The following is a 10,924-nucleotide window of genomic DNA, read 5'->3' on the forward strand; positions in this document are numbered from 1 at the left end:
CTATTCTGGTTAGAGACAGTTTGCGCTGTTCTGTGAAGGTAGTACACAGCGTTGTACGAGATCTTCAGTTTCTTGGCAATTTCTCACATGGAATAGCCTTCATTTCTCAGAACAAGAATAGACTGACGAGTTTCAGAAGAAAGTTATTTGTTTCTGGCCCCTTTTGAGCCTCTAATTGAACCCACAAATGTTGATGCTCCAGATACTCAACCAGTCTAAAGAAGGACAGTTTTATAGCTTCTTTAATCAGAACAACAGTTTTCAGCTATGCTAACATAATTGCAAAAGGGTTTTCTAATGATCAATTAGACTTTTAAAATGGATTAGCTTACACAACGTGCAATTGGAACACAGGAGTGATGGTTGCTGATAATGGGCCTATGTAGATATTCCATTAAAAATCAGCCGTTTCCAGCTACAATAGTCATTTACAACATTAAGAATGTCTACACTGTATTTCTGATCAATTTGATGTTATTCTGGACAAAGAATGTGCTTTTCTGTCAAAAACAAGGACATTTCTAAGTGACCCCAAACTTTTGAACGGTAGTGCATATCTTTGTCTGTCGTGACTACAACACAAAGCATATTGATACAGCCTCCATCATTCTTCAATATAAGAAGTTTGGAACCACCAAGACTCTTCCTAGAGCTGGCCGACCGACCAAACTGAGCAATCGGGAGAGAAGCGCCTTGGTCAGGGAGGTGACCAAGAACCCGATAGTCACTCTGACAGAGCTCCAGAGTTCCTCTGTAGAGATGGGACAACCTTCCAGAAGGACAACCATCTCTGCAGCGCTACACCAATCAGGAATTTAAGGTAGAGTGGCCAGAAGGAAGCCACTCCTCAGTTAAAGGCACATGACAGCCTGCTTGGAGTTTGCCAAAAGACACCTAAAGGACTCTCAGACCATGAGAAACAAGATTCTCTGTTCTGATGAAAACAAGATTTAATTATTTGGCCTGAATGCCAAGCATCACATCTGAAGGAAATCTGGCACGATCCCTCCAGTGAAGCATCATGCTGTGGGGATGTTTTTCAGCGGCAGGGACTGGGAGACTAGTTAGGATCGAGGGAAAGATGAACGGAGCAAAGTACAGAGTGATCCTTAATAAAAACCTGCTCCTGAGCGCTTAGGACCTCAGACTGGGGCGAAGGTTCACCTTCCAACAGGACAACGACCCTAAGCACACAGCCAAGACAACGCAGGAGTGGCTTCGGGACAAGTTTCTAAATGTCCTTGAGTGGGCCAGCCGGAACCCGGACTTGAACCTGATCGAACATCTCTGGCGAAACCTGAAAATAGCTGTGCAGCGATGCTCCCCATCTGCAGAGAAGAATGGGAGAAACTCCCCCAAATACAAGTGTGCTAAACTTGTAGCGGCCTAGTGGTTAGAGAGTTGGGCCAGTAACCGAAAGGTTGCTAGATTGAATCCCTGAGCTGACAAGGTAAAAAATCTGTCGTTCTGCCCCTGAACAAGGCAGTTAACCCACTGTTCCTAGGCTGTCATTGTAAATAAGAATTTGTTCTTAACTGACTTGCCTAGTTAAATAAAGGTTAAATATAAAATAAATAATATATATATAATATATAAAATAAATAAAAATAGAAGACCCAAGGCTGTAATCGCTACCAAAGGTGCTTCAACAAAGTACTAAGTAAAAGGGTCTGAATACTTATGTAAATGTAATAACGTTTTGGATTTTTAATACATTTGCAAAATGTTCTAAAGACCTGTTTTTCTTTGTGTGTTTACACATACACATGCAAGCACATACACAGACTTGTGCACATGATTTTGCATGGGTGTGTGCATTTAGGAATGCATGGATGAGTGTAATAGTCTACATGTTATTTGATGTAGTATCTATGTTCTAGGCTATTTAGAGTGCATACATGAGGTGTTGTGTGTAAGTATGTAAAGAAATTAAATGAGTACAAATAATTAAATAAGGAAACAAAAGAGAACAAAAACATAACACAATGAAACAAAACACTAACAGCCCAGTCTATCCCACCTCTTTCCTCTCTCAGCATTGGGCTCTACTTAATATGTATCACTGAAAAGTAGCCTAAGCATTTCACTGTTAGTCTACGCCTGTTGTTTACGAAGCATGGGGCAAATAACGTTTCATTTTATTTGAAGCGTTACAGATAGGGCGCAGGCCCCTGTCCGGTCTTGATCAAGTCATGAGCTAAACTGGTCGGCTATTGCGTAGCAAACTAGCGGTGCCAAAAACACTGGTATGCCCTAGAAAGCCTATTTAAATTCCGATCGCCAGAACGTCCTAGAAATAATTTTTGGCCTCTAAAATTAGTTTATTATGATCAAGTTCGATCCCCAGGGTGAAGTATTTTGAAGTTCGCTACAAATCGAGATATTTTCTGAAATAGTGATCCATTCTGACTAGTGCATTTGTCGTCACACAGGACCACGTGCTGACACAGACTAATCTGGCTACTATACAACGTATCAATAAAATACACTATGTTGACACGTGCCCTTTCGAAAACAACAGAGTCAGAACTGAGCCTTTGCCGAGCTCAAGCGCTAATCTGAACTAGGAAACTGCCATTTCCAACTTGATAAATAGTTGAACGCAGCACGCGTATAACTACATCCAGTTAGCAAGTCGGACATTTCAGTTTACACAGTTCCGACTAGTACGTGAACGCGGCATTTGTTTGTCTCGCAAACGCTACTGTAATCGATTGATCGTCTTTCTCACGTTTGATGAGATTTAGTGTGCGAAATAACCTACTTTCAGTACATGTTTAAAGGTCTACTGAAAGCACAATGTTTTCGCCTTTCGGTGTTCCCCGTCCTTACGCAAGTTTGCGATGGCCACAATTTTGTTTCAGCCATGAGGATACAAACTGTTCCACTCAGAGAGGATACATGTAGCCTAATGTTGTTATTTATTATCGATATCCGAAGTGACAGCGAGTGAGTGTAGTATGCTTGGTATGCATATAGCCCAAAATCAGTTGTCATTAGAAGTGAAGTTGCATAAGACACATTGATATTCATATCAACGAATAGACATTGATTATTTAAGAGACAAACGTACTTCAAACTTGGCGATCCATGAAAATCCAGATAGTTACCATCCATACACAACCGTGCTATGTTGGGCGGAAACAATAACTGGATTGACAAGTAGCTAAACCACTTACAATGCGAGAAACAGGACCTGGACCGAGGATTCGTTATGGAGGCTCAAGTTTGGTTGTAGAGTATTACAAGTTAAACAGTAAAATCATGTGACTACTGTAGGAATGTCTGGTTTATTTGTCAGGACTGTCCCACAGTCATATCGGCAGGATTTGTAAGAAAATAAATAGGCTTTAGTGAAGAAGAAGAAAAAGAAAATTAGTACAAGAAAAAAGTGTTTTATGTAAAAAAATATATATTTCAAAAAAGGACACGTTTTTTTATAAAACATTAAAAGCAGATGATAGCCTATTTATACAATTGAAACATGCTACACGATACAGTACACATATTTCAACTAGATATTGTATTTGTGCAGCTAGCCTACTGCACTTCTTTTGATGGCACAGTTACTTTATCGGTTGGTTGTAAACCTGATGAGTTAAACCACAGATGAAAAATAGTTTTGTTTTTCATGTACTGTATGCCTACGTAGAATGGAAATACCTTCCGCAGTGCAATTATGACTGTAGGATATTTCATGTTTGCCCCCAAAAAAGTTACACCGGAACAAACTGTAGGAGGAATAGAAACCTGATGCTTTTGTTACCTTAGCTACATCACACCCCAACAGTCCTCGTATCATTGTGTACATGGGAAAGGACAGGCACAACAGGTAAATTTGATTTTGTCAATAATTTAGTGAGCCTAATCCTTCAAACTCGACACTAGAGTTTTAGCCAAACCAAGATATAGATCAAAACCAAAAGACTGTTGTTAGATTTTAATTGTTGCAGTTTCAGATGTTTCCATGACTTCTTCCTCATTCATTTTTGTATGCCTTTTTTACATTTCTGTAATTGTAGTTGTAGGCGTATTGTTAAGTCATTTTGAGATTTGTGTTGCGTGTCCCTCTTTTAAAAACTGTGCATGAAGAAGTCATTGATTATTATAATTAGCATTTTTCTTTTCCAGCTTCCAACCTGACCATGGAATATAACGAAACAAACATCACTTATGATTATGATTATGATTATAAAGACGAGGTCTGTAACAAGGAAGGTGTTGTCAAGTTTGGCTCCATCGCCACCCCTGCCTTCTTCTCTGTGGTGACCATCCTGAGTCTAGCAGGCAACATCCTTGTCCTGGTCATCCTGGCCAAGTACGAGAACCTCAAGTCTCTCACCAACATCTTCATCCTCAACTTGGCCCTATCTGACCTGTTGTTCACCTTTGGTCTGCCCTTCTGGGCAGCCTACCACATCTGGGGCTGGACCTTTGGCTGGTTACTCTGCAAGACTGTCACCTTTGTCTTCTACGCAGGCTTCTACAGCAGCGTTTTGTTCCTGACCATCATGACGATCCACCGCTACCTGGCCGTGGTGCATCCTCTGTCCGACCACGGCTCCCAGAGGGGCTGCTACGGGGTCACCATCTCGCTCATCATCTGGGCGATCAGTTTTGGTTCGGCCGTCCCCGCTTTGATTTTCAGCTCTGTCCAAAAGAATCCCCACGAAGGAGACCATTTGCATTGTGAATACAGCGTTCCACTGTGGAAGAAAGTGAGCACATACCAACAGAACGTCTTCTTCTTGGCTGCTTTTGCAGTTATGGCTTTCTGCTATGTAAGAATATTGGCGGCAATCTTCAAGTCAAGGTCACACATGAGGAATCGAACCATGAACCTGATCTTCAGTATAGTGGCAGTATTTTTCCTTGGCTGGGCGCCTTACAATGTGGTGATATTTCTGAGGTTGTTGACTGACCACTCTGTAGCACCTTTCAACGATTGTGAGGTCAGCATGAAGCTGGACTATGGGTTCTACGTGTGTCGACTCATTGCTTTCTCCCACTGCTGTCTCAACCCCGTCTTCTACGCATTTGTTGGGATCAAGTTCAGAAATCACTTGAAGGTTATTCTGCAGGAACATTGCCGTCGCCAAAGCACCATAGATTCACAACAGATTAGAGCGATCCCCTCAAGGGGATCAATGTATTAGTCTGGCTCTTGAAGTTTCAGAGCACCATGGACTGAGCAGACTTCCGTCTAACCATGATCAATTGTACATTTCCCTTTTTGCTTTTTCAATACATTTAGAATGTTACTTTTAATCTTTTATTTCCATAACTTTTTAATCATTGTCATTTTGTCTTGTTCTTTTCATTCTGTTGTTAATCCCACTATTGGTATTTTAACAAGGGTTAAAATACAGTGTTTTATGTATGAGTATAACGTATCAAAAGTGCTTTTCAAATAAAGTTATTATTGATGTGAACCATTTTTACAGTATGTGTACTACAGTGGATATTAGGACAGATACAGAGGACAAACTCCAAATTACATCTTGAAATATGGGGATGAAGAGAGTAGATCAAGTGGTGTGGGGAGATAGGCTCCCCGTAGTAGCATTACAATTTTAGCACTGCATAATGGGACTTTTTCATAGCTTCTGCTAGGGTTCCACTGCCCTCTGCTGGGGAAAGAGAGAAACAATAAAAAAGGTTTACACAGCAGGGTCCTCAATTCTTTCCCTACGAGGTCCAGAGCCTGCTGGTCCAGAGCCTTCCCTATGAGTTCCAGAGCAAGGGCTTGGGCTCTGTTTCAAAATATCACTTTTTTATGACAGCGGTTCCACACCTTCCCGTGACACAAATTGTGTGGGGAAAATATTGTATTTTATTCTGTTATATTCCATTATATTCTTACTACAAAATATGTGTGTTGACTGATCGGAGTAGGTGTGTCTGTTTAAAGAACAAAATAATTAACGATTTCATTCACTTGGAAGTAACATAATTCAACTCAAAATATGGCATTCTATTGTTTTGAAAATACATTTTATTAGTCTTTGTTTCTTAGGACCTGCCTAAAATGAAATAATAATGGATTTCTTTTTGATGGCGTATGTTCAATGGGTTTATTAAAATAGACGCCCAACCACATCCGCACACCATTACTACCACCCATCACATAGGAGGTATAAATAACAGGCGCTAGCAAGAATGTGTTAAAAATTGGCCTGTTTGTGCCAAAACATTTTTAAGGAAAAATATACACCAATCCTATGTGAAAGCAGAATAGCTATTTTCTTGTGATGACAGCAAATTACCAGCAGAGGGTGGTAAAGCATAACATAAGAATTCACATCCATGTAGCCTAGGTCAGGGGGTTTCAAACCGTCCATGTTGCCTATTTCAACTATTTCACAGCTAGCACACCTAATTCAACTTGTCAATTAATAATCAAGCCCTTGAATAGGTGAATCAAGTGAGCTAGTTCAGTAGCCTTGTAGTAAGTAGCCTTGCCTTGTACGAGCTGTAACGTCTCATAGGAGCAGACCTCCTGTTTCTGTAGAGTAAGGCAGCTTGATGTACAAGTACACCCCACTGGACAGGAAGCTAGTCTATCGCAGTGCCAAGCAGAGACACATTGGGTCCCATTTTTACAGTCTTCGGTATGACTTAGCCAGAGATCGAACTCACAACCTGACAATCCCAGGGCGGACGCTAATATATAAATTATAATATATGCCGTTTAGCGGATGCTTTTTTCCAAAGCGAGTCGACTTACAGTCACGCATGGATCCATTTTTACAAAAGGGTGGTCCCAGGAATCAAACCCAATATCCTGGCGTGGCAAACATGTCCAATCACCGTCCATGTATCATAAGCCAATCATGTATAGCTTCTCCTCCTTTGAAAGAAGGACACAGCCAATAGCATCGCACCCCTCCATCGTTGGCTGACTCAGCCAACCACCAAGAAAAATAATGTGCGATGTCCAGAGAGTGCACGATCGAGAATGAACTGTAGAGCCAACTTGTTTTCCAACAGTATCATTTAAATAGCAAGCGCTAACCATGTTAACACTTCTAGGGAGAGAGAGAACGTTTTTGTATTCTTACCCATGTTCCCCTAATTTTTGAGTGTCCAGTTTTCCGTTAGAATGTTCCCAAAAACTATCTATGTTAGCCAAAACCTGAGAACCTTTTCAGCATGTCGAGTAGAACTTATCTAGAACTTGATTATGATGTTCTCAGAATCTACAACATTAACGTACTAGGCACTTTTTATGGGACGTTGCAACAACATTCATGTGTCCAGTTTTCTGAGGGTTAGGAGAATATCACACACACACACAGACACACACACACACACACACAGCCCCTAGGGGCCCAAGGTAATGAGTGGGTATGGCAACTGACTGATTCTTAGTGAATGACAGGATCCAAACATATAACAACATCCATGCAAACAGAGGAAAAAAACTCCATCTGTAAGTTCTAGGGCTCGATTCAATCAGATTATTTGAATCCAGTGGAGGCTGCTGAGGGGAGGATGGCTCATAATAATGCCTGGAATGGAGCTAATGGAAGGGCATCAAACACAAACTGTGTGTTTGATACCATTCCACTGATTCCGCGCCAGTCATTACCACAAGCCCCTCCTCCCCAATTAAAATGTCCCCCAACCTCCTGTGTCTGAATCAGTGTGCTATCATGGCAGCAGAGCCGTAGTAGTTGAGGAAAAATAATGTGACAAAAAAATGTAATATTGACAACAAGCTCAATACAATCCTCAATGGAGGAGTCTGAACCGCTAACTCAGACGCAGGCGCCGGCGAAGTTGTAGGTGCTGTCCCAGTAGGTCCACTGGTAGAGACCTGCTTAAAGGGAGTAAAATACAGAGACAGCACTACAGTATGGTAATTTCAGTAAAAGAGAGTACATGTTGTTTTAGCCTGTAAGCTTGATTAATTGTACCTCCACGGGATGAAATCCACAGACATCTCTGAAGTCCCCGGAGCAGAGCTAGCACGGACCTGCATTGGTCAATTCTCTATCTGTAACAATACTTAAGGAAAGCCTGCGTTAGGAATTCTCCCTGCTGGTGACTTCACCATCTCACAGCACTATCAAACAGCTCACCCCACTAACCCTCCCCCACACCAGAAACCGGGAGTCAAGGGGTGATGCCCTCTGGCTCTCTCTGGAACTTTCCTTAACCTGTTGTGATTGGTTGACAAGATCACAGCTTGGGTCTTTGACAGTGCATATACTCTCTTTGTTACAATATGCAATGACAATTTGATGCCCATATATTATAATAAAGTTGCTGTTCATTAGTAGTAACGAAATACATTTAATGACAGGTATTTCTAGTAACACAGTATGTTTTCTAGATGAACACAAAGTTCAAATGTCATAGGCATATGCATGTTTTGCCAATATCTCAGCATAATACATACTTTTGGAGAGGTCACACCACTTCTGCCTCGGAGCTGGCCTGTTGCCCGCATCGGCGGGCCAAACCCCTGTGGTGGCAAATGTCCGCAAGCGGGACATCCACTCCCTTATGGGGCTTATGGGTCTTTTTAGACATCTGAAACCAACAGGCCAATCAAGGATCATGGCAAGTTAGTCAACTTTGGCTATTATCAGCTAGGCTATCATCATGGACTGACTGATTTTAATGAATAAACAAATACATAGGTATTAACTTAGGCTATATACTGTAGGTAACATAAGCTATGGCTAGACATGGGCCCCCGAGTGGCGCAGCGGCCTAAGGCACTGCATCTCAGTGCAAGAGGTGTCACTATAGCACCTGGTTCGAATCCAGGCTGTATCACATCCGGCTGTGATTGGGAGTGCCATAGGGCGGCACACAATTGGCCCAGCGTTGTCCGGATTTGGGTGGAGTAGGCCGTCATTGTCAATAAGAATTTGTTCTTAACTGGCTTGCCTAGTTAAATAGAAAATAAATATTTATTACAAGACAGAAGTTTGTCTCCTGGACATCAACGCATTATCCTTAACTGGCACAATAATACCTATCTACCTAGCTAGTCAAAAGAAAATCAGTTGACACTAACTCTGATAGCTGCCTCCATTGAAAGTGAATGTTACCAAATGATATCTGTTTACATAGCTAGCAAACGTTAGCTAGATAGCTAACAAACTTAGCTAGCTGAATAGCATTTACTACAATGAGCAATAACTTAACCTTGGTAATGTTAGCAGACTGCATGATATTTTAGATCTCACCAACTTTGACAGTTATATTACCTATGAAAATGAATGCTAGAGTACTGTAATGTTACTGTACCATGCTAGCTAGTTTGCCAGGCAGCTGCTAAGCCAAAAGTGTGTGTTCTATCTGTGTGGCTAAACTAAGCAGAAACTATTGATAACTTAGCTACAAGTTAGCGGTTGCTATTTTATTATACTGTTGGGAAACAAGTTGTTAATATCACCATTGCAGTATAATTCAGGTATTATATTTTTTTTTATATATAGAGATTTTTTTTACCCCCCTTTTCCTGATATCCAATTACGATCTTGTCTCATCGCTGCAACTCCCCATTGGGCTCGGGAGAGGCGAAGGTGAAGTAATGCGTCCTCCGAAACATGACCCACCTAACTTCGCTCCTTAACACCCACCTGCTTAACTCGGAAGCCAGCCGCACAAATGTGTTGGAGGAAACATCGTTCAACTGGCAACCGGGGTCAGCCCGCAGGCACCCGGCCTGCCACAAGGAGTCGCTAGAGCACGATGAGCCAAGTAAAGCCCCCCCGGCCAAACCCTCCCCTAACCCGGCGACGCTGGGCCAATTGTGCGCCATCCTATGGGACGACCGGTCACGACCGGTTGTGGCACAGCCGATGAATGAAGCCCAGGTCTGTTGTAACACCTCTAGCACTGTGATCCAGTGCCTTAGACTGCTGCGCCACTCAGGAGGCCCCTGAAACACTAAGTTGTATGGATATGAGTCAGAAACAGTAATTCTAGTTTAAAAATTGACTACAAAGTGTAAATAGGATAATTTTGTTCATAAAGTAAGTCTTGTCTAAAAGAGAGTTTGGAATATCAGTGTGTCACACTAAGTAAAATAATGTTGGGCTTGGATTACAATTATTTAATCAAATCATGCCCCCCTTTTCCAAGCTCCATGTACAAATCGGCCCTCCGCCCACTTCACTTCCCTTCATTGAATGGGGCTCATCACCCCCAACATGTTCAAAGGACGACAGACTGAAAAGCCTCCACAGCCAAAGTTATATGGTTTGCATGCCCTGCTGACGGACCCAAGTATGCTGAATAGCTAGGTGGTTGGAGTTTGTCGGTCCCCAAGTCTGCACCACTAACGCTAGGTCGGTGTGCAATGACTGGTGGTGGTGAGTATAACCAGAGACACTGGAATATAATGACTTCTGGTATAACTTAACTAACAACGTTAGATCATGTTTATGCTGGTTATGTAGGTAGCTAGCCATCTTTTGATAAAGCGAGTCAGGCTAGCTAACATTAGCTAGCGAGGCAGACTAGCTAACGTTTTAGCTAATGTTAGCATAGCTAGGTCATTATAACTTAGTTAGGTCGTAGCTTATACACGTTTATTGTGTATTGTCTAGATACTGCTGCAGGGCTCTACAGTGGAACCATTTACTCTTACATGCGCCCAAATATTTTGCAGTGTGACCTGGGATTTTAATTTAGGAACACCAGTGCGCCTAGAAAAATTAAAGATTCTAGCTTTAATAATACCTCAAATATTTGTTATTGTGCTCCTACATTTCTTTGTGTGCCTTTTCCAACTTAGGCGCACAAGCACTCTATGTAAAAAAGGTCAGCGTAAGAGCCCTGGGCTATGTAATATTATAAACTGAGTGGTTTGAGCTCTGAATGCTGTTTGGCTGACAGGTGTGGTATATCAGATCATATACCACAGGTATGACAAAACATTTATAATTACTGCTCTAATTAC

The 10,924-nt window shown here is 41.8% G+C and overlaps 2 protein-coding genes across 3 annotated transcripts in view; one reads left to right on the forward strand and one right to left on the reverse strand.

Annotated features, from left to right (window-relative positions):
- The window catches only part of LOC106613556 (FYVE and coiled-coil domain-containing protein 1), a 61,707-nt gene extending 58,568 nt beyond the window's left edge, over positions 1-3,139 (reverse strand). For both annotated transcript variants that reach the window (XM_014215940.2, XM_014215939.2), the window contains exon 1: positions 3,074-3,139. The gene's annotated coding sequence lies outside the window, so the exon portion shown is untranslated. The remainder of the gene's footprint in view (positions 1-3,073) is intronic.
- A 267-nt stretch (positions 3,140-3,406) lies between these two features.
- On the forward strand, positions 3,407-5,432 carry LOC106613986 (chemokine XC receptor 1). Its single transcript, XM_014216883.2, has 2 exons — positions 3,407-3,832; positions 4,132-5,432. The coding sequence occupies exon 2, from the start codon at positions 4,146-4,148 to the stop codon at positions 5,154-5,156; it is 1,011 nt and encodes a 336-aa protein (XP_014072358.1). The 5' UTR covers positions 3,407-3,832; positions 4,132-4,145; the 3' UTR covers positions 5,157-5,432.
- Positions 5,433-10,924: the final 5,492 nt, after the last annotated feature.

This window comes from Salmo salar, chromosome ssa10 (genome assembly GCF_905237065.1).
Source record: "Salmo salar chromosome ssa10, Ssal_v3.1, whole genome shotgun sequence".
In the NCBI taxonomy this organism is placed as follows: Eukaryota; Metazoa; Chordata; class Actinopteri; order Salmoniformes; family Salmonidae; genus Salmo; species Salmo salar.

Bases quoted from the DNA above. Each gene is read 5' to 3' on its own strand.
- LOC106613986 (XM_014216883.2), top strand. From the start codon at position 4,146: ATGGAATATAACGAAACAAACATCACTTATGATTATGATTATGATTAT.